This window comes from Ranitomeya variabilis, chromosome 4, assembly GCF_051348905.1.
Source record: "Ranitomeya variabilis isolate aRanVar5 chromosome 4, aRanVar5.hap1, whole genome shotgun sequence".
Lineage (NCBI taxonomy): Eukaryota > Metazoa > Chordata > Amphibia > Anura > Dendrobatidae > Ranitomeya > Ranitomeya variabilis.
The window spans coordinates 387,637,804-387,661,906 of NC_135235.1; the positions used below are offsets into that span (position 1 = coordinate 387,637,804).

The 24,103-nt window shown below is 43.8% G+C and overlaps 1 protein-coding gene and 1 long non-coding RNA gene across 6 annotated transcripts in view; one reads left to right on the forward strand and one right to left on the reverse strand.

Annotated features, from left to right (window-relative positions):
* LOC143764857 (uncharacterized) overlaps positions 1 to 24,103 on the forward strand; it is a 70,502-nt gene that overhangs the window by 21,532 nt on the left and 24,867 nt on the right. For all 5 annotated transcript variants that reach the window (XM_077250896.1, XM_077250894.1, XM_077250895.1 and 2 more), the window contains 2 exons: positions 14,248 to 14,359; positions 19,279 to 19,548. In XM_077250896.1, the coding sequence (XP_077107011.1) occupies positions 14,248 to 14,359; positions 19,279 to 19,548 (382 nt within the window). The remainder of the gene's footprint in view (positions 1 to 14,247; positions 14,360 to 19,278; positions 19,549 to 24,103) is intronic.
* LOC143764864 (uncharacterized) overlaps positions 19,388 to 24,103 on the reverse strand; it is a 38,618-nt gene continuing 33,902 nt past the window's right edge. Inside the window, exon 3 of the long non-coding RNA XR_013213285.1 lies at positions 19,388 to 19,520. This is a non-coding gene — a long non-coding RNA (uncharacterized LOC143764864). The remainder of the gene's footprint in view (positions 19,521 to 24,103) is intronic.

Consider the following 24,103-nt stretch of genomic DNA (forward strand, 5'->3'; position numbering starts at 1 on the left):
GCGACCAAACAGTGGTTTACCCCCATATATGGGGTATCGACGTACTCAGGAGAAATTGCACAACAACTTTTGTGGTCTAATTTCTCCTGTTACCCTTGTGAAAATAAAAATTTGGGGGCAAAAAGATCATTTTTGTAGAAAAAATGAGATTTTTTATTTTCACGGCTCTACGTTATAAACTTCTGTGAAGCACTTGGGGGTTCAAAGTGCTCACCACACATCTAGATAAGTTCCTTGGGGGGTCTAGTTTCCAAAATGGTGTCACTTGTGGGGGGTTTCCACTGTTTAGGCACATTAGGGGCTCTCCAAACGCGACATGGCGTCCGATCTCAATTCCAGCCAATTCTGCATTGAAACAGTCAAACGGTGCTCCTTCACTTCCAAGCTCTGCGGTGCGCCCAAACAGTGGTTTACCTCCACATATGGGGTATCGGCGTACTCAGGAAAAATTGCACAACAAAATTTGTGGTTAAATTTCTGTTTTTACACTTGTGAAAATTAAAAAAAAATGGTTCTGAAGTAAAATGTTTGCAAAAAAAAGTTAAATGTTCATTTTTTTCTTCCACATTGTTTTAGTTCCTGTGAAGTACGTAAAGGGTTAATAAACTTCTTGAATGTGGTTTTGAGCAGCTTGAGGGGTGCAGTTTTTAGAATGGTGTCACACTTGGTTATTTTCTATCATATAGACCCCTCAAAATCACTTCAAAGGTGATGTGGTCCCTAAAAAAAACATGGTGTTGTAAAAATGAGAAATTGCTGGTCAACTTTTAACCCTTATAACTCCCTAACAAAAAAAAAATTGTTTCCAAAATTGTGCTGATGTAAAGTAGACATGTGAGAAATGTTATTTATTAACTATTTTTTGTGACATATCTCTCTGATTTAAGGGCATAAAAATACAAAGTTTGAAAATTGCAAAATTTTAAAAATTTTCGCCATATTTCCATTTTTTTCATAAATAATTGCAAGTAATATCGAAGAAATGTTACCACTAACTTGAAGTACAACATGTCACGAAAAAACAATCTCAGAATCAGCGGGATCCGATAAAGCGTTCCAGAGTTATAACCTCTTAAAGTGACACTGGTCAGAATTGTAAAAATTGGCTCGGTCATTAATTACCAAATTGGCTCTGTCACTAAGGGGTTAAAGACAAATGGTGTGCTTGTATATGAAGACAACTCATGTACTTGAGTGGCATCTGAAAACCACTGGTCTCTTACGTCATCACCACAGATAGTTGTAATGACTGCTTATTTTTAGGGACAATGACGCACACATTTCGCAAAAAAACGAAATCTTGCTCACTGGTATCAATAGGGGTCCATCAATATCTGACCTCTTCCCTTAAGGACGTTGCGTCCTTGCGGCTCATACTCATCTGGGTTTAAAACGGGCGAGTGCACGCCGATAAAAAAATCGGATTGCACCCTGACAAGTGTTAGTCAATGATTCTGTGTTCATCTGCATTTTTTTTTCTCAGCTTGGATTTAATCAGCTGTCATATGCCTTTAAGGGCTCCTTCTCACTTGCGAGAAATACGTCCGAGTCTCGCAGGTTAAAACCCTCCTCTGGCGCCGGCACTCCAGAGCGGAGCGTGCAGCTCCATGTATTGCTGTGCGGCTGCACGCTCCACTCTGGAGTGCTGGCGCCAGAGTAGGGTTTTAACCTGCGAGACTCGGACGTATTTCTCGCAAGTGAGAAGGAGCCCTAACCAGTCATGGGTGGAGCTGTGCTATGTGTTGACATGAGAGCCGAGGGTCTGCTGAAGATGCCCGTGCCATTACAATTCTCTTGTGAACACAGCAGGCTCGTGGCCAGCATTCTTAGGAGATCATGATTTCTGCCTGTGCACTGCTATGTATAGCACAGGTGATCGGACGATCGCAGCTTCAAGTCTCCTAAGGAAATTATTAACCCCTTAATCCCATCTGACGTACTATCCCGTCAAGGTGACCTGGGACTTAATTCCCAGTGACTGTATAGTACGTCATACGCGATCGGCCGCGCTCACGGGGGGAGCGCGGCCGATCGCGGCCGGGTGTCGGCTGCATATCGCAGCTGACATCCGGCACTATGTGCCAGGAGCGGTCACGGACCGCCCCCGGCACATTAACCCCCGGCACACCGCGATCAAACATGATCGCAGTGTACCGGCGGTATAGGGAAGCATCGCGCAGGGAGGGGGCTCCCTGCGTGCTTCCCTGAGACCCCCAGAGCAACGCGATGTGATCGCGTTGCTGCGAGGGTCTCTTACCTCCTTCCTCGCTGCAGGTCCCGGATCCAAGATGGCCGCGGCATCCGGGTCCTGCAGGGAGAAAGGTGGCTTACCGAGTGCCTGCTCAGAGCAGACGCTGGTAAGCCTGCACCGATGTAAGTGAGATCGGTGATCTGACAGTGCTGTGCACACTCTCAGATCATCGATCTGTGATGTCCCCCCCTGGGACAAAGTAAAAAAGTAAAAAAAAAAATTTTTCCACATGTGTAAAAAAAAAATAAAAAAATTCCTAAATAAATAATAATAAAAAAATAGCACTGAGCTACTTACGGGTAGCGGCATTTTTCGGAGGACCATGACAGCACTACGAGAGAGGGGATCCGCCCTTAAGGAACAGGAAACCTACAGATACAAAAAGGGCGGCACCTCTCCCATGCATCAGTTGTATTTCAGAGCCTTGAGAGGACTACCGCGGTTAGTGGCATACAAACATACATTATATACATTTTGAAAACGAAAAATTATTTATTAAATTGAAGCTAGACACCATACGTGAAAACTACATACTATACACAAATTAGGAAGTGCAACCCCCACGTGAAATAGGGAGGGAACTAAGGGTGCTGTCATGGTCCTCCGAAAAATGCCGCTACCCGTAAGTAGCTCAATGCTTTATTCGGACTCCCATGACAGCACTACGAGAGATTTACAGAGATGTAAGCTACCTTAGGGAGGGACTATAGCCTGCAGCACCCTTAACCCAAAGGTGAGATCAGAGGAGGACCCCAAATCCAACCGATAGTGCTTAAAGAACGTGGAAGGGGATGACCAAGTGGCCGCCTTACATATTTGTTCCACCGACACTCCAGATCTTTCTGCCCAGGATGACGCCATGGCTCGGGTGGAATGTGCCTTTAGATTCTGCGGAGCTGGCCCCCCACCCGCTGTATAAGCCATAGTAATAGTTTCCCTAATCCATCTAGCCAGTAAATATTTTGACACTCTACACCCTTTCTTTGGACCTTGGAAGGAAAGAAGCAGTGCCTCATCCTTCTTCCAACTATTGGTGACTGAAATATACTGTAGGAGAGATCTCCTAACGTCTAGAGTATGAAGCTCCTGCTCTTTAGGATTGGATGGATTAGGAACAAAAGATGGTAAAACTATTTCCTGCGACCTATGCATGATGCCGCCGGACCCACAGAGGCGCCCACAGTATTACAGGGAGGGGAACCGTCATACTCACCACGCGCCGGCTCCGGAGACAGGACACCCCCTGGCGACCGCTCCACGCTGAATAGCCACCGCCGTGCCGCCCTGCCAGGGCCACCGTGACTACTACAGGTACCCCGCACCGGCCGAGGTAGGAGACCCCCTCGCTACCAGAATCGGTCCGGCCGGCCTGGAAATCCTCATAAAGAGATCTTCTGTAGGATCCAGTCCCTTCAGGAACAGGAAACCAACTGATGCATGGGAGAGGTGCCGCCCTTTTTGTATCTGTAGGTTTCCTGTTCCTTAAGGGCGGATCCCCTCTCTCGTAGTGCTGTCATGGGAGTCCGAATAAATATATTATTCCCATAAATACATTTCTTTATCTAAAAAAAACAAAACAATAAAAGTACACATATTTAGTACCGCCGCGTCCGTAACGACCCATCCTATAAAACTGCCCCACTAGTTAACCCCTTCAGTAAACACCGTAAGAAAAAAAAAAAAGAGGCAAAAAACAACGCTTTATTACCATACCGCCGAATAAAAAGAGGAATAACACGCGATCAAAAAGACGGATATAAATAATCATGGTACCGCTGAAAACGTCATCTTGTCCCGCAAAAACAAGCCGCCATACAGCATCATCAGCTAAAAAATAAAAAAGTTATAGTCCTGAGAATAAAGCGATACCAAAATAATTATTTTTTCTATAAAATAGTTTTTATCGTATAAAAGCGCCAAAACATAAAAAAATGATATAAATGAGGTATCGCTGTAATCGTACTGACCCGGAGAATAAAACTGCTTTATCAATTTTACCAAACGCGGAACGGTATAAACGCCTCCCCCCAAAAGAAATTCATGAATAGCAGGTTTTTCGTCATTCTGCCTCACAAAAATCAGAATAAAAAGTAATCAAAAATGGTCACGTGTCCGAAAATGTTACCAATAAAAACGTCAACTCGTCCCGCAAAAAACAAGACCTCACATGACTCTGTGGACCAAAATATGGAAAAATTATAGCTCTCAAAATGTGGAGACGCAAGAACTTTTTTGCTATAAAAAGTGTCGCTGGTTTCACACTTGCGTTTTTGTCTGCAGCGTGCGTTTTTGTCTGCAGCGTTTTTTGCACAAAAAAACGCATGCATTTTTTCCCTATATTTAACATTGAAAACGCATGTGTTTTTTTGTACGCGTTTGGTCGCGTTTTCAAATGCATGCGTTTTTTTCTGCATGCGTTCATTTTCAGAAATACAACCTGCAGTATTTTCTTGCGGCGTTTTTTTGCCGCAAAAAAACGCATGTGTTTTTTCGCTGCAAAAAAAATGCATTGCGGTCTATGTAAACGCATGCGTTTTTAAGCACATGCGTTTTTATCGAAAAAAAAAACAGAAAACACACTGAAAAGCCACCCACCACCATCAAGGTGATAAAGGGATCCAAACCCTAACTCTACCCCTAACCTCACCCCTAACCGTTTAATGAACATTTTCTGACAGTCATAGTGCCACGTATTTCAGTGCCACGTATTTCAGTGCCACGTATTTCAGTGCCACGTATTTCAGTACCACGTATTTCAGTGCCACGTATCACTTATTTCAGTGCCACGTATTTAAGTGCCACGTATCACGTGTTTCAGTGCCACGTGTTTCAGTGCCACGTGTTTCAGTGCCACGTGTTTCAGTGCCACGTGTTTCAGTGCCACGTGTTTCAGTGCCACGTGTTTCAGTGCCACGTGTTTCAGTGCCACGTATCACGTATTTCAGTGCCACGTGTTTCAGTGCCACGTATTTAAGTGCCACGTATCACGTATTTCAGTGCCACGTGTTTCAGTGCCACGTATCACGTATTTCAGTGCCACGTATCACGTATTTCAGTGCCACGTATTTCAGTGCCACGTATTTCAGTGCCACGTATTTCAGTGCCACGTATTTCAGTGCCACGTATTTCAGTGCCACGTATTTCAGTGCCACGTATTTCAGTCACGTTTAGGGTTAGGGTTTTCTTGTTTTTTCTTGTGTTTTCTTGTGTTTTTCTATAAAAACGCATGCGTCTAAAAAACGCATGCGTTTTACCGCGTTTACATGCGTTTTTTCACGCATGCATGCAGATAAAAACGCAAGTGTGAAACAAGCCTTAGTGTGTGACAGCTGCCAATCATAAAAATCCGATATAAAAAACGCTATAAAAGTAAATCAAACCCCCCTTCATCACCCCCTTAGTTAGGGAAAAATAATAAAATTAAAAAAATGTATTTATTTCCATTTTCCCATTAGGGCTAGGGTTAGGGTTGGGGCTAAAGTTAGGGTTAGGGCTAGGGTTGGAGGTAAAGTTAGGGTTAGGGCTAAAGTTAGGGTTGGGGCTAAAGTTAGGGTTAGGGTTTGGATTACATTTACGGTTTGGATTAGGGTTGGGATTAGAATTATGGGTGTGTCAGGGCTAGGGGTGTGTTTGGGTTAGGGTTTCAGGTAGAATTGGGGAGTTTCCACTGTCCAGGCACATCAGGGGCTCTCCAAACGCGACATGGCGTCCAATCTCAATTCCAGCCAATTCTGCGTTGAAAAAGTAAAACAGTGCTCCTTCCCTTCCGAGCTCTCCCGTGCGCCCAAAAAGGGGTTTACCCCAACATATGGGTTATCAGCGTACTCGGGACAAATTGAACAACAACTTCTGGGGTCCAAGTTCTCTTGTTATCCTTGGGAAAATAAAAATTTGGGGGGCTAAAAATCATTTTTGTGGGGAAAAAAAAGATGTTTTATTTTCACGGCTCTGCGTTATAAACTGTAGTGAAACACTTGGGGGTTCAAAGTTCTCACAACACATCTAGATAAGTTCCTTGGGAGGTCTAGTTTCCAATATGGGGTCACTTGTGGGGGGTTTGTACTATTTGGGTACATCAGGGGCTCTCCAAATGCAACGTGACGCCTGCAGACCAATCCATTTAAGTCTGCATTCCAAATGGCGCTCCTTCCCTTCCGAGCTCTGTCATGCGCCCAAACAGTGGTCCCCCCCCCACATATGGGGTATCAGCGTACTCAGGACAAATTGGAAAACAAATTTTGGGGTCCAATTTACTCTGTTACCCTTGTAAAAATACAAAGCTGGGGGCTAAAAAATCATTTTTGAGGAAAAAAAAAAAAATTATTTTCACGGCTCTGCGTTATAATCTGTAGTGAAACATTTGGGGGTTCAAAGCTCTCAAAACACATCTAGATAAGTTCCGTAGGGGGTCTACTTTCCAAAATGGTGTCACTTGTGGGGGGTTTCAATGTTTAGGCACATCAGGGGCTATCCAAACGCAACATGGCGTCCCATCTCAATTCCAGTCAATTTTGCATTGAAAAGTCAAATGGCGCTCCTTCCCTTCCAAGCTCTGCCATGCGCCCAAACAATGGTTTACACCCACATATGGGGTATCAGCATACTCAGGACAAATTGCACAACATTTTTTGGGGTCCAATTTCTTCTCTTACCCTTGAAAAAATAAAAAATTGGGGGCGAAAAGATCATTTTTGTGAAAAAATATGATTTTTTATTTTTACGGCTCTGCATTATAAACTTCTGTGAAGCACTTGGTGGGTCAAAGTGCTCACCACACATCTAGATAAGTTCCTTAGGGGGTCTACTTTCCAAAATGGTGTCACTTGTAGGGGGTTTCAATGTTTAGGCACATTAGGGGCTCTCCAAACGCAACATGGCGTCCCATCTCAATTCCAGTCAATTTTGCATTGAAAAGTCAAATGGCGCTCCTTCCCTTCTAAGCTCTGCCATGCGCCTAAACAATGGTTTACACCCACATATGGGGTATCAGCGTACTCAGGACAAATTGCACAACATTTTTTGGGGTCCAATTTCTTCTCTTACCCTTGGAAAAATAAAAAATTGGGGGCGAAAAGATCATTTTTGTGAAAAAATATGATTTTTTATTTTTACGGCTCTGCATTATAAACTTCTGTGAAGCACTTGGTGGGTCAAAGTGCTCACCACACATCTAGATAAGTTCCTTAGGGGGTCTACTTTCCAAAATGGTGTCACTTGTAGGGGGTTTCAATGTTTAGGCACATTAGGGGCTCTCCAAACGCAACATGGCGTCCCATCTCAATTCCAGTCAATTTTGCATTGAAAAGTCAAATGGCGCTCCTTCCCTTCCAAGCTCTGCCCTGCGCCCAAACAATGGTTTACACCCACATATGGGGTATCAGCGTACTCAGGACAAATTGTACAACAATTTTTGGGGTCCATTTTCTCCTGTTACCCTTGGTAAAATAAAACAAATTGGAGCTGAAATAAATTTTGTGTGAAAAAAAGTTAAATGTTCATTTTTATTTAAACATTCCAAAAATTCATGTGAAACACCTGAAGGGTTAATAGACTTCTTGAATGTGGTTTTGAGCACCTTGAGGGGTGCAGTTTTTAGAATGGTGTCACACTTGGGTATTTTCTATCATATAGACCCCTCAAAATGACTTCAAATGAGATGTGGTCCCAAAAAAAAAATGGTGTTGTAAAAATGAGAAATTTCTGGTCAAATTTTAACCCTTATAACTCCCTAACAAAAAAAATTTTGGTTCCAAAATTGTGCTGATGTAAAGTAGACATGTGGGAAATGTTACTTATTAAGTATTTTGCGTGACATATGTCTGTGATTTAAGGGCATAAAAATTCAAAGTTGGAAAATTGCGAAATTTTCAAAATTTTCGCCAAATTTCCGTTTTTTTCACAAATAAACGCAAGTTATATAGAATAAATTTTACCACTAACATGAAGTACAATATGTCACGAGAAAACAATGTCAGAATCGCCAAGATCTGTCAAAGTGTTCCAGAGTTATAGCCTCATAAAGGGACAGTGGTCAGAATTGTAAAAATTGGCCCGGTCATTAACGTGCAAACCACCCTCGGGGCTTAAGGGGTTAAATAAAGTAAAGAAAAAATATGGAACACACAAATTCAAATCACCACCTATTGAAAATACAACATTTTAAATAAAAAATACACACATTTGGCATCACTGCATTTGGAAATGTCCAATCTATCAAGATATAAAATAAAAACCAATCCGATTGGCAAACGGCATGACAAGAAGAAAAAAAAAAAAAAAATGCCAGAATTTTGATTTTTTTTTGGGTCACTGAAACAGTGCAATTAGATATGATCAAAACATCGTATCTATCCCAAAATGGTATCAGTACAAACGTCAACTCGGGGAGCAAAAAAATAAGCCCTCACCCAGCCCCAAATCCCGAAAAATGGAAATGTTATGGGTCTCATAAAATTTGTACAAATTTTGGAAAAAAAAATCAAAACTGAAATAAAGAATAAACTATATTTATCTGAGTACTCCTACTGACCTGGGAAATCATATTGCCAATTCAGTTTTACCACATAGTGCAATAATGGTAAAATAATAAAGAATTGTGAAAGTGCACTTTTTCCCAGTTTCCAGTCTATTGAATATTAAAATGAAGTGTCATGCTACATAAATAAAATAAAAAAATAACCTATACATATGTTTGATATCTATGAACTCGTAATGGCCTGTCAGATTTAGCTTTTGGTGAACATGGTAAAAACTAAAATAAAATTGTGGAATTGCACTTTTTTGCAATTTCACCGCACTTTGAATTTTTTTTCCCTGTTTTCCAGTACACTATATGGTAAAACCAATGGTGGCGTTAAAAAGTACAACTTGTCCTGCTAAAAAGCCCTCACATGGCCATATTGACGGAAAAATAAAAACGTGGCTCTGGAAAGAAGGGGGAGCAAAAGACAGAAATGTAAAAACAGAAAAAGGCTCAGGGGTGATGGGGTTAAACTGCCCTGCATCAGCTTCAGAAGTGTCCCTCATTGCAATACTTTTCTAGAGTAATTTACATTACTCGAGTGGCTTAATCACCGTGAAGTTGTCGGATGTTTGGTCACAACCTCAACTTTTAGGTTGCGTAAATATTTAGCTTCACTTCAGTGTGTTTTACGACAGAATTCTTGCAAAAATATCTTTGTGGGATCGGACCTGAAGTTTATACCCTGCTTGGGAATTTCTACGTCTCAAAAATTCCCAGTGGCTTTAAATCTATTATGATGAGGAATATTGAAGGATAGCAGTGTGACATCTAGAAATACAGTTTCCCCATCATTATTAACCTCATGGACATGATTATGTGTAAGGGTGGGCAGGGAGTTATACAAAATATCAGCTCTATTGTATTACCTAATCTTTGACTTCTGCACTAGCCCAATATACAGCAAAAGCCCCAAAATGTCATCTCTTCTGCTACTTGCTAGTGGTTGTAACCATGTGCACCTAAGGTCCTGCAATACCTGCACATGAGGAAAGAGACATAGCGAATCAGAAAAGCTATACTACATTTCTAATTGGAGGTACCGTATATACTCGAGTATAAGCCGACCCGAGTATAAGCCGACCCCCCTAATTTTGCCACAAAAAACTGGGAAAACTTATTGACTCGAGTATAAGCCTAGGGTGGAAAATGCAGCAGCTACCGGTGAATTTCAAAAATAAAAATAGATGCTCCATACCGTTCATTATGGCCCCATAGCTGTGCCATATAGTGCTCTGCACCATTCATTATTTCCCCATAGCTGTACCATATAGTGCTCTGCGCCGTTCATTATTTCCCCATAGCTGTGCCATATAGTGCTCTGCGCCGTTCATTATTTCCCCATAGCTGTGCCATATAGTGCTCTGCACCATTCATTATTGCCCCCATAGCTGTGCCATATAGTGCTCTGCACCATTCATTATTGCCCCATAGCTGTACCATAGAAAGCTGTGCCATATAGTGCTCTGCACCGTTCATTATTGCCCCATAGCTGTGCCATATAGTGCTCTGCACCGTTCATTATTTCCCCATAGCTGTGCCATATAGTGCTCTGCACCGTTCATTATTGCCCCATAGCTGTGCCATATACAGGTCCTTCTCAAAAAATTAGCATATAGTGTAAAATTTCATTATTTACCATAATGTAATGATTACAATTAAACTTTCATATATTATAGATTCATTATCCACCAACTGAAATTTGTCAGGTCTTTTATTGTTTTAATACTGATGATTTTGGCATACAACTCCTGATAACCCAAAAAACCTGTCTCAATAAATTAGCATATTTCACCCGTCCAATCAAATAAGTGTTTTTTAATAACAAACAAAAAAACCATCAAATAATAATGTTCAGTTATGCACTCAATACTTGGTCGGGAATCCTTTGGCAGAAATGACTGCTTCAATGCGGCGTGGCATGGAGGCAATCAGCCTGTGACACTGCTGAGATGTTATGGAGGCCCAGGATGCTTCAATAGCGGCCTTAAGCTCATCCAGAGTGTTGGGTCTTGCGTCTCTCAACTTTCTCTTCACAATATCCCACAGATTCTCTATGGGGTTCAGGTCAGGAGAGTTGGCAGGCCAATTGAGCACAGTAATACCATGGTCAGTAAACCATTTACCAGTGGTTTTGGCACTGTGAGCAGGTGCCAGGTCGTGCTGAAAAATGAAATCTTCATCTCCATAAAGCATTTCAGCCGATGGAAGCATGAAGTGCTCCAAAATCTCCTGATAGCTAGCTGCATTGACCCTGCCCTTGATGAAACACAGTGGACCAACACCAGCAGCTGACATGGCACCCCACACCATCACTGACTGTGGGTACTTGACACTGGACTTCAGGCATTTTGGCATTTCCTTCTCCCCAGTCTTCCTCCAGACTCTGGCACCTTGATTTCCGAATGACATGCAAAATTTGCTTTCATCAGAAAAAAGTACTTGGGACCACTTAGCAACAGTCCAGTGCTGCTTCTCTGTAGCCCAGGTCAGGCGCTTCTGCCGCTGTTTATGGTTCAAAAGTGGCTTTACCTGGGGAATGCGGCACCTGTAGCCCATTTCCTGCACAAGTCCACTGCTTCCTCAGGTTCCCCAAGGTCTGGAATCGGTCCTTCTCCACAATCTTCCTCAGGGTCCGGTCACCTCTTCTCGTTGTACAGCGTTTTCTGCCACATTGTTTCCTTCCAACAGACTTACCATTGAGGTGCCTTGATACAGCACTCTGGGAACAGCCTATTTGTTGAGAAATTTCTTTCTGGGTCTTACCCTCTTGCTTGAGGGTGTCAATGATGGCCTTCTTGACATCTGTCAGGTCGCTAGTCTTACCCATGATGGGGGTTTTGAGTAATAAACCAGGCAGGGAGTTTTTAAAAGCCTCAGGTATCTTTTGCATGTGTTTAGAGTTAATTAGTTGATTCAGAAGATTAGGGTAATAGGTCATTTAGAGAACCTTTTCTTGATATGCTAATTTATTGAGACAGGTTTTTTGGGTTATCAGGAGTTGTATGCCAAAATCATCAGTATTAAAACAATAAAAGACCTGACAAATTTCAGTTGGTGGATAATGAATCTATAATATATGAAAGTTTAATTGTAATCATTACATTATGGTAAATAATGAAATTTTACACTATATGCTAATTTTTTGAGAAGGACCTGTAGTGCTCTGCACCGTTCATTATTGCCCCATAGCTGTGCCATATAGTGCTCTGCACCATTCATTATTTCCCCATAGCTGTGCCATATAGTGCTCTGCGCCGTTCATTATTTCCCCATAGCTGTGCCATATAGTGCTCTGCACCGTTCATTATTGCCCCCATAGCTGTGCCATATAGTGCTCTGCACCATTCATTATTGCCCCATAGCTGTACCATAGAAAGCTGTGCCATATAGTGCTCTGCACCGTTCATTATTGCCCCATAGCTGTGCCATATAGTGCTCTGCACCGTTCATAATTGCCCCATAGCTGTGCCATATAGTGCCCTGCGCCGTTCATTATTTCCCCATAGCTGTGCCATATAGCGCTCTGCACCGTTCATTGTTTCCCCATAGCTGTGCCATATAGTGCTCTGCACCATTCATTATGGCCCCATAGGATGTGCCATAGAAAGCTGTGCCATATAGTGCTCTGCACCGTTCATTATTGCCCCATAGCTGTGCCATATAGTGCTCTGCACCGTTCATTATTGCCCCATAGCTGTGCCATATAGTGCTCTGCGCCGTTCATTATTGCCCCATAGCTGTGCCATATAGTGCTCTGCACCGTTCATTATGGCCCCATAGCTGTGCCATATAGTGCTCTGCACCGTTCATAATTGCCCCATAGCTGTGCCATATAGTGCTCTGCACCGTTCATTATTTCCCCATAGCTGTGCCATGTAGTGCCCTGCACCGTTCATTATTTCCCCATAGCTGTGCCATATAGTGCTCTGCACCGTTCATTATTGCCCCATAGCTGTGCCATATAGTGCTCTGCACCGTTCATTATTGCCCCATAGCTGTGCCATATAGTGCTCTGCACCGTTCATTATTTCCCCATAGCTGTGCCATATAGTGCTCTGCACCATTCATTATTGCCCCATAGCTGTGCCATATAGTGCCCTGCACCGTTCATTATTTCCCCATAGCTGTGCCATATAGTGCTCTGCACCGTTCATTATTGCCCCATAGCTGTGCCATATAGTGCTCTGCACCGTTCATTATGGCCCCATAGGATGTGCCATGGAAAGCTGTGCCCTATAGAGTTCTGCACCGTTTATTATTGCCCCATATATGTACCATAGAAAGCTGTGCCATTGCTGCTGCTGCTGCAAGAAAAATAATAAAACACATACTCACCTCTCTTGCTTGCAGCTCCTCAGCGTCCCGTCCCGGCGTCTCTCTGCACTGACTGATCAGGCAGAGGGCGGCGCGCACACTATATGCGTCATCGCGCCCTCTGACCTGCACAGTCAGTGCGGAGAGACGCTGGGAAGACAGAGCGGCGCCCGGCGTGTGGAACGCGGACAGGTGAATATGACATACTTACCTGCTCCTGGCGTCCCGTTCCTTCCCCCGGACAGCTGGTCTTCGGTGCCGCAGCCTCTTCCTCTGTCAGCGGTCACCGGCACCGCTCATTAGAGAAATGAATAGGCGGCTCCGCCCCTATGGGAGTGGAGTCCATAGTCATTTCTCTAATGAGCGGTCCCACGTGACCGCTGAACAGGGGAAGAGCTGCGGCACCCGGAGACCGTGGGACGGGCAGGGGGAGCGCCAGGAGCGCCGGAAGCAGGTAAGTATGCCTCAGCGCCCTCACCCGCCGACCCTGCCGCCACCGTGACTCGAGTATAAGCCGAGAGGGGCACTTTCAGCCCAAAAATTTGGGCTGAAAATCTCGGCTTATACTCGAGTATATACGGTCTTTATTATTATTATTATTATTATTATTATTATTATTATTATTATACCTACTACATATTGGGACAGGATCTTGGAGATGGGAATACCCCTTGAATTTTTTTCTTCTCATCTGGCCTTGCTCCCTCCGGTGAACAGTGTCCTCTTCCTCTTCCACAGCCTGGCAGTGACGACATGTGTGGCAGCAATGGAGATGCTAACGTCAATTGCTGGCCTCTGATTAGCTGCTGGCTGGTACTGGAATTGTGGTGCAAAGAGCCAGTCTTTACGCCGAAACACATTTCAATTGAATGTGTGTCCGAGAATGGACATTGAGTTGAAAAGGAATGGACCAGGCCGCAATAGTCTCAGGAGCCTGAGGGCCACACAGTGGAGCCTCGGGTGCCACATTTGACCCTTGGGCCACGTGTTTGAGACCCCTAAAGTATGAGGAGTTTGTACTGGTAATGCCTAAAGTGGAGGAAGCCCTTTACATTGCCAGATTCGTAAAGCTGAGTATCACATGTCACATATTGCTAGAGATTGCTTGCTGTGAATAGTTGGTCACTCAGGGTTTTTTTTGTTGTTGTTTTTTTTGTAGAGTGAACATTTCAATGATTTTGAAATTGTTGTTAAGGAAGAAGTAAAAGACGAGAAGGATGTGTTACTTGTTACCATTGAAGAAGAAGAGGTTCCAGTAAATATCAACCGAGGTAAAGGCCACTAAGTGCAGGAAGTAGTCACGTTATGTATATTTAGTGCCTACAAAAGTTTTCAACTCTTCATTGTAACCTACTAGTACAGTGTCATTCCATTGTGTGGAAAGTGGTAGAAGCCAAAAGTACTTTGTGTGCAAGCGTTCGCTCACATCTGCGTTTAAAAAAAAATATTGCTCCAGTGTTCATCCCGAAAAGTTGGACGAGTGAGACATGCGTATGTCTTGCAAGTGTTGTTTTTTTTTTGTTTTTTTTTTCCCCTCTCGCCTTGCATCCATATGCAATGCGTTTTTAACATAAGCTTTTACATACTATAATGCTCTATGTAACTTAAATCTAATTTACAAAACTAATAAAGCAATCTTGTATGAAGATATAGACCGATAATAGAAAGATACTCAATGTATAATGTATAAATTGATAAAGATATCCTGCACATATATAATTTCACAAGCTCCCTACATATTATTAATTTCCACCTTTTAGTGCCTTTCATGTGGAGTTTATTGTTGAGGGTGTTAACCTTGTTTAACCTAATGAAAAAATAAATAACGTTGGGTCTCCCCTATTTTAAGAAACCAGCAAAGGTAAAACTGACAACTGTGAGCTAAAATTATCAGGCTGGGAAGGTCCCTGGTTATTGGACTGTTCCCAGCCTAAAAGTACCAGCCCGCAGCCAACCCAGAACTGGTGCAGCACATTAGATGTGCCATTTCTGGTGCTTTGCCAATGCACTAGGGCAATCGGGGTAATGGGTTTTGGGATTGATGTTCATTGTGAATTGTCCAAAATCACAGCTGAAATGTGATGTTAGTAATGGAGATGTGTCTATCAGACACCCCCATTACTTATGCAGTAATAAAAAGTAAAAAACAGGCCCTAAAATACTTTATTTAAAAAAAAAAAATGCTCCTCAACACTTACTCCAGTTCACCAATTTATTTAAAAACAAAAAAACACAGCTATTCAGGTCCGACGTTTTCCAGGGATTCTCTTGTAGTCCACAAATGGAAACTTGACAAATTAAAAGAGAGAAATAAAAACAAGACACTGTCCCTCGTTCACCAATTTATTATAAAATAAGAGTTCCATACAGGTCCAATGCAATGTAGTCCAGCGCTTGCCACGACGTTCCCCAATTACGTTATTAAAAGCCTATGGAGCCTCACTTCGAGGCTCCATAGGCTTCAACAGCAGCCACTCCTAACTCACGCTGCACTCTGCGAGACCGGGCAGCTCTGAAGAGCGGTGACATCGGTAACGATAACGCTCATCAGAGTCGCCGGTCTCACAGAGGGCAGCATGGACTCGGTGACTCTGAGCGTTATCGTTACTGATGTCATTGCTCTTCAGTGCCAACCGGACTCGCAGACGGCAATGTGAGCCGGGAGTGGCTGCTGCTAAAATCTATAGAGCCTCGTAACAAGGCTTTTAACGATGGAATCAGGGAACATCGTGCAAAGCGCTGGACTACGTTCGACATGCATGGAATCCTTATCCTTATTTTATAATAACTTGTTGAACAAGGATCAAAGTCTTTTTATTTCTCTTCTTCAGGTTTCCATATGTGGACAAAGTATGATTCCCTGTTTGCCAATGTACCAGGGTGATCGAGAAGAGCGAAGGCAAAGCGCTGGTATTGGTGCATCTAATGTTATGCTACACTTCTGGTTTGGCTGCATGCTGGCATTTTTAGGCTGGAAAGGGCCCAATTACCAGGGATCTTTTCAGCCTGATAATATCAGCCCACTGTTGTCTGCTTTACTTTGCTGGTTTAAAAAAATATGTTTGTATTATTTATTAGGTTAAGCCCTTCACAACATGCGCCGTACTAGTACTGCGCATGTCGTGTCTCCCCCTTTGATGTGGGCTCCGGCGGGGAGCCTACATCAGTCGCGACATGTCAGCTGTTTTGTACAGCTGACATGTGTGCGCAATTCACCCGCCGCTATTAACCTGTTGAATGCCACTGTCAAACGCTGACAGCGGCATTTAACTACCGCTTCCGGCAGCGCGGACGGAAATGAGCGCATCGCCAACCCCCGTCACATGATCGGGGGTCGGCGATGCTTGTACATTGTAACCATAGAGGTCCTGGAGACCTCTATGGTTACTGATCGCCGGTGGCTGTGAGTGCCACCCTGTGGTCGGCGCTCACAGCACACCGGCATTTCTGCTGTGTAGCAGCGATCTTATGATCGCTGCTGCATAGCAGAGCCGATCGCGTTGTGCCTGCTTCTAGCCTCCCATGGAGGCTATAGAAGCATGGCAAAAGTAAAAAAAAAAAAAAAGTAAAAAAAAATGTGAAAAAAATAAAAAAAATATAAAAGTTTAAATCACCCCCCTTTCGCCCCAATCAAAATAAATCAATAAAAAAAACCCCCAACCTACACATATTTGGTATCGCCGCGTTCAGAATCGCCCGATCTATCAATAAAAAAAAAAGCATTAACCTGATCGCTAAACGGCGTAATGAGAAAAATCGAAACGCCAGATTTACGTTTTTTTGGTCGCCACGACATTGCATTAAAATGCAATAACGGGCGATCAAAAGAACGTATCTGCACCAAAATGCTATCATTAAAAATGCCAGCTCGGCGCGCAAAAAATAAGCCCTCACCTGACCCCAGATCACGAAAAATGGAGACGCTACGAGTATCGGAAAATGGCGCAATTTTGTTTTGTTTTTTGCAAAGTTTGGAATTTTTTTTCACCACTTAGGTGAAAAATAACCTAGTCATGTTAGGTGTCTATGAACTCGTACTGACCTGGAGAATCATAATGGCAGGTCAGTTTTAGCATTTAGTGAACCTAGCAAAATAGGCAAGCAAAAAACAAGTGTGGGATTGCACTTTTTTTGCAATTTCACCGCACTTGGAATTTTTTTCCCGTTTTCTAGTACACGACATGGTAAAACCAATGATGTCGTTCAAAAGTACAACTCGTCCCGCAAAAAATAAGCCCTCACATGGCCAAATTGACGGAAAAATAAAAAAGTTATGGCTCTGGGAAGGAGGGGAGCGAAAAACGAAAACGGAAAAAGCTCCGGGGGTGAAGGGGTTAAGCAAAGTTTTGAATTTTTTTCACCACTTAGATAAAAAATAACCTAGACATGTTAGGTGTCTATGAACTCGTAATGACCTCGAGAATCATAATGGCAGGTCAGTTTTAGCATTTAGTGAACCTAGCAAAAAAGCCAAACAAAAAAACAAGTGTGGGATTGCACTTTTTTTGCAAATTCACCACACTTGGAATTTTTTTTCCCGTTTTCTAGTATAAAACCTGGTAAGACCAATGGTGTCGTTCAAAAGTACAACTCGTCCCGCAAAAAATAAGCCCTCACATGGCCATATTGATGGAAAAATAAAAAAATTATGTCTCTGGGAAGGAGGGGAGCGAAAAACGAAAATGCAATAAAAGGGCCGCGGCGTGAAGGGGTTAAACAAGCTTAGGCCTCTTTCACACTTCCGTCATTTCAGCATTTTGACGGATCCTGTGCAGATTGTAAAAAACGGGTGCACTGGGCCTGTTTTTCTGATGGACCCGTTGAGGCTATGTGCACCTGTTGTGCATGCGTCTTTCCAGCGGTTTTCCGCTGCGAAAACACATAAACAACACAACCCAAGTAAAAAATAATAAAAAAAAATGAAAAATGGCAATGTTCTCACCTTCCGGCGTCCCGCGCAGCGTTACCGATGCTCGCGGTTCTCCCGGCAGCTCCCATTCCCAGTAATGCCTTGCGTGCAATGACCTCTGATGACGTCGCGGTCTTGTGAGACCACGACGTCATCGGGTCATTTTGCAATGCATTACTGGGAACGGGAGCATCGCGAGCATCGGTAACGCTGCGCGGGACGCCGAAAGGTAAGAATATTGCAATTTTTTTTATTTTTTTTTATTTTTTTTTATACATTATATCTTTTTACTATTGATGCTGCATAGGCAGCATCAATAGTAAAAAGAGCGAGAGAGAATTTCCCTGACTGGAAATTCTTCCACGCATGCTCAGCTTCAAAAGACGGAAGCCGTCCCTGGATTCCTGCTTTTCACAGTCAGCGACAGATCCTGCGTCCATAGGCTTCCATTATAGCCAACAACGGGCAGCGCAGGACCCGTCGCTGAGCGATTTTCTGACGTACAGAAAAAACATTCCTCTGTGCGTTGTCTCCACCTGACTGACAGCAATTTTCCGACAAATCCAGTGCACGACGGATGAAACGGATGGCCATCTGTCACAATCTGTCGCTAATACAAGTCTATGAGAAAAAAAAGTTGTCCGCAGGATGCGTTTTCTCCCCATAGATTTACATTAGCGACGTATGGCCACACATCGCAGCCGTCGTGTTTTGTCGGACCGTCGGCACAAAAAAAGTTACATGTAACGTTTTTTTGCGCGTCGTGTCCGCCATTTTCGACCGCGCATGTGCGGCCGAAACTCAGCCGCCTCCTCCCCGGACTTTACAGTGGGGCAGCGGAAGCGTCGTAAAAGAAGCCTAAGAAAGCTCTACAATGAACTCCTCATGAAAGGCACCAATTACAATGAACTCCTCATGAAAGGCACCGAAGGGTGCAAGTATATAATGTAGCGGGCTTGTGAGATTATATATGAGGATATCTGTTCTGTCAGTCCTTGTTTGTTCTGATTGACAATTTCCTGTGCTTGGCTGATTCAACTTGAAGAAGTTGAACTTCTTCGTTCCTTTTGAGATGTGTGCGAAAAATCAGATGGCATACGCATGGTCGGTGTGCCGTCCGTTTTTTTTATTTGTTTTTTTTTCTCACACCTATTGACTGCAATTTATTTTCATTTGTTTATCAATGTATCTATTCACACTGCCACATTTAGCAGCTAGAGGTCAGTGGAACCTGAAAGCACATGCATCCTCTTAATTTGATCTATATCTTATCTTCCATAGTGGCTAGGAGGCCTCACAGGAACAGGAAAAAGGCCACCAGCCGTTCGATGTGTTTCATGGAGCGTCAGACAGCAAAGATTCCACGTTTCAGGAAGTTGCAGCTGAAGGTCAAGGAGTTAATTTCTGCTGTCCGAAGTCATCCTGCGCTCTGGGACCCTTCTGACCGTGGGTACAGTGACCGGCAGAAGAAAGCAGATGCATGGTCAGCTGTGTGCTGCCGTTTGTACCCAGACTGGGATAGCCTTGATAACAGAGACAAAGGGATCCTTGGTAAATACAGCAATGTGCCATTTTATTACAAGACAAAAGTAACTAACCATAGTATTATAATGTATTTTTAAAGCACCATTGATTCCATGGTGCTGTACATGCAAAAAAGTTTACATTACATTACAGTACAGACCAGTACAGACCAAAAGTTTGGACACACCTTATCATTTAAAGATTTTTTTTTTGTATTTTCATGACTATGAAAGTCATCAAAGCAAAAGGTGGCTACTTTGAAGAACCTAGAATATAAGACATATTTTCAGTTGTTTCACACTTTTTTGTTAAGTATATAATTCCACATGTGTTAATTCATAGTTTTGATGCCTTCAGTGTGAATGTACAATTTTCAAAGTCATGAAAATACAGAGAAATCTTTAAATGAGAAGGTGTGTCCAAACTTTTGGTCTGTACTGTATATAAATTACAATGAAAAACAGTGTGAGACTGGTACAGAACGGGACAGCACCTTGCTCTCACAGGTTTACAATCTACAGGGTAATGGGAAGAGACAGTAGGTCGGGGGATACAGCAGCTCCAGTGGTAGTGAGGTTTCAGCAGGAATTTTTGCATGCTCTAAGCTTTCCTGAAGAGACAGGTTTTCAGGTTTCATCTGAAGTTTCCAAATGGATATAATCTGACATGTTGAGATCTAGAAAATGGGGTATACTACAGAGAAATCTTGGAGGTGGTTACATTACAGACATAAAAGCAGAGGAGAGGCGGTCATGTGAGGACCAGAGATTATCCCCTTTCCCACCTGAGACATATCCATACGACCCTGTGACCTGGATACGTCCCGGTGATTTTGCACACACATGGGCGACATCCTGGTTACCAGAGCTAGGAAAGTTGTTTGATCATGCTCAAAGCATGATCAGCAACTTATTCTCAGTGCTGAGCTGACAGTTTGCATAGCTGAACAAAAAAGTGGAATAAAACGCGATCAAAAAGACAAATATAAATAAAAATGGTACCACTGAAAATGTCATCTTGTCTTGCAAAAAACAGACCACCATACAGCTCCATCAGCGGAAAAATAAAGTTATAGCTCTCAAAATAAAGCTGTCAAGCTCACGCCCTGACTGATGGGCGTGAGCCTAGGAGGTTTGTGGCCCCACTGTGCCACAAATCAGACTACCCTGGAAGGGGCGTGACTATGACCGCTGCCTTGGTTTTCACTGGAGCCTCTGATGGTGAGGGCAGGCAGCTGCCAGTTGCTACTCCAGGGTGGTGTCTGGCTGTGGCTGCTGATCCCACTTGAACAGGAACACTAGGACAGGTGTGGGCATCAGGCAGGACTAGCAGATGAGCAGGGATGAAACTCAGATGAGTAGGCTGGCACAGCTGAGACAAGGCTGGCAGACACAGGGCTGTCAGGAACGGCAGAGACACAGGGCTGTCAGGAACGGCAGAGACACAGGGCTGTCAGGAACGGCAGAGACACAGGGCTGTCAGGAACGGCAGAGACACAGGGCTGTCAGGAACGGCAGAGACACAGGGCTGTCAGGAACGGCAGAGACACAGGGCTGTCAGGAACGGCAGAGACACAGGGCTGTCAGGAACGGCAGAGACACAGGGCTGTCAGGAACGGCAGAGACACAGGGCTGTCAGGAACGGCAGAGACACAGGGCTGTCAGGAACGGCAGAGACACAGGGCTGTCAGGAACGGCAGAGACACAGGGCTGTCAGGAACGGCAGAGACACAGGGCTGTCAGGAACGGCAGAGACACAGGGCTGTCAGGAACGGCAGAGACACAGGGCTGTCAGGAACGGCAGAGACACAGGGCTGTCAGGAACGGCAGAGACACAGGGCTGTCAGGAACGGCAGAGACACAGGGCTGTCAGGAACGGCAGAGACACAGGGCTGTCAGGAACGGCAGAGACACAGGGCTGTCAGGAACGGCAGAGACACAGGGCTGTCAGGAACGGCAGAGACACAGGGCTGTCAGGAACGGCAGAGACACAGGGCTGTCAGGAACGGCAGAGACACAGGGCTGTCAGGAACGGCAGAGACACAGGGCTGTCAGGAACGGCAGAGACACAGGGCTGTCAGGAACGGCAGAGACACAGGGCTGTCAGGAACGGCAGAGACACAGGGCTGTCAGGAACGGCAGAGACACAGGGCTGTCAGGAACGGCAGAGACACAGGGCTGTCAGGAACGGCAGAGACACAGGGCTGTCAGGTGTGGTGTATGAAGGAACAGGTAGGGACCTGATCACACAGGAGATGCAGGTAAGGAAACAAGCAGGAAGGAATGGAGTGTGAAGGAACAGGTTGGGACCTGTTCACACAGGAAGAGAACCGCAAGGCTGCGGATAGGAATGGCAGAGCAGCAACAGAAGCTAAGCAGAGCGGAACTGCAAGGAATGCGGAGAGGAGCTGCAGCAAGAGGTTTCTGCAGCAGCAAAAGCTAAGCAGAGCGGAACCGCAAGGAATGCGGAGAGGAGCTGCAGCAAGAGGTTTCTGCAGCAGCAGAGCAGAGTAGAACGGAGCAGAACCGCAGGAGTGCGGAGCAGAGGCAAAGCTGCAAGAGAGTGGAGCCCAGGCAAAGTCACAAGGGTTCAGAGCAGGTAGAGCCGCAAGAGTGCGGAGCATAAGCAGATTGAGAACACAAGGAAAGACACAGCAGGGAAGGAAGTCACAGACAAGGAGACAGAGATAGGACTAAGTTCAGACAAGGTAATGGAACAAGACAAGGTACAAGAACAAAGACACAGGGACCAGGATATACAGCCTCCTGGAGGGCAGACAAACAAGATCAAGGCAAGGAGAAAAGCCTCTAGAGAGGGAGTAACACAGATCAAGTCCTGGCAAACTCAGAAGCTAAACACAAACTGAGCTAACACATTGCACAGGCCCAGTCTACTGGGTGGAGCTGCACTAAATACTGGAGGCCTCTTGGTAATTGGTCAGGAACAGATTAGACGGGTGCACCTGATTCCTATAAGAACCAGGGAGTTCAGGCGCTGCCCCCCTATACACACACAGCCAGGAAGCATGCAGAGAGCAGAGGCACAGAATATGGAGCTGGCAGGAAACAAACCACATCATGACCTGGAGCAGTGAGTAAGATAGTGTGAGAGATGAGAAGCCATGCCGTGATGCCAGGAGAGTTGTTACAAAAGCGATGTAAAATTATTTTTCTATAAAATATTTTTTGTGTAAAAGCGCCAAAACATAAAAAAATATAACTGGCATCGCTGTAATTGTACTAATCCAAAGAGTAAAACTACCTTTATCAATTTTACCACACGTGGAACGATATGAAAAACAAAAAAAAATCCTGTATTGCTGGTTTTTGTTCATTCTGCCTCCCAAATATCTGAACAGAAAGCAATCAAAAAATGTAATGTCTGAAAATGGTACCAATAAAAACGTCAACTCATCCTGCAAAAAAGCAAGCCCTCATGTGACTGTCAGCTGAAATATGAAAAAATTATAGCTCTCAAAATATGGTGATGTAAAAAACGAGTTTTTGCAATAAAAGCGTCTTAGTGTGTGACAGCAGCCAAACATAAAAACCCAATATAAATCTGGTATCTCTGTAATCGAACCGACCAGAAGAATAAAGTCGCCTAACCACTTATACCACATGACGAATGTCGTAAAAACTAAAAACAATTCTTCACCTGCTGTTGATTTTTTTTCATTCTGCCTCCCAAAGATCGTAATAAGGCTTGGCGCACATTTATCCTGCACTGAGTGCTTACACCGGGGTTTCCGTGTAAATCTCTGAAATACGTGACTCAGACAGAACCCTCGATGGAAGATTCCCCATATTGAGGAAGATTCCCCATATTGAGGCAGATGGAGGCACTGTGGACGGCATCTGACGTGATCTGGTGGTGTCTGTCTTTTTAGGCGTGCATAAAAGTGCCATCGGTCAGTTTTCTGCACTTCTGAAAAGGACACAGCTAAACAGAGGCCAAACAGAGTCCAGAGAAAATCTGCTGCCTCATTATAGTGAATGGATCCCTCGGGGGGGTTCATCTAAATCACGTCAGCTCAGATATTTAGATGGAAACCCCAAAGTAAGTGGTCAGTGTACAGCGCCGGATAAATGTGATCCCAAACATTAATGTAAAATGTTTCCAATAAAAGCTTCATCTCAATCCACAAAAAAAGCATGTCCCCACTCAGGTCCGTCACCTGTTAATGGAAATATAGGGGGCTTCCACGTTACTGGTAGCACAAAGGCTCTGGAAAAGCAAAATGGTTCCTCACCTGCCAAAAGAAATTCACAAATTCTGCGCTCGCAAATCAAATACCCTTCTGCGCCCCACAGTGTACCTAAACCACATATAGATAATTGAAAATGAATCCAGCTCTAGGTATCCCATAAAAATGTATTTATTTGTAAATCATTAAAAATATCAAGGAAATTCTAATTAATCCTATAAGATATTCTACCAGAATAGCACCACCCATGGTAACCTTTTGTCTCCAAGTTTATATGTAAATATAAGGTCATCGGATTTGTACATGTTGTAGACATATTGAGAATACCATAGAATATATTTCTACTATTACCAAAAAATCCTATAAAATAAAAAA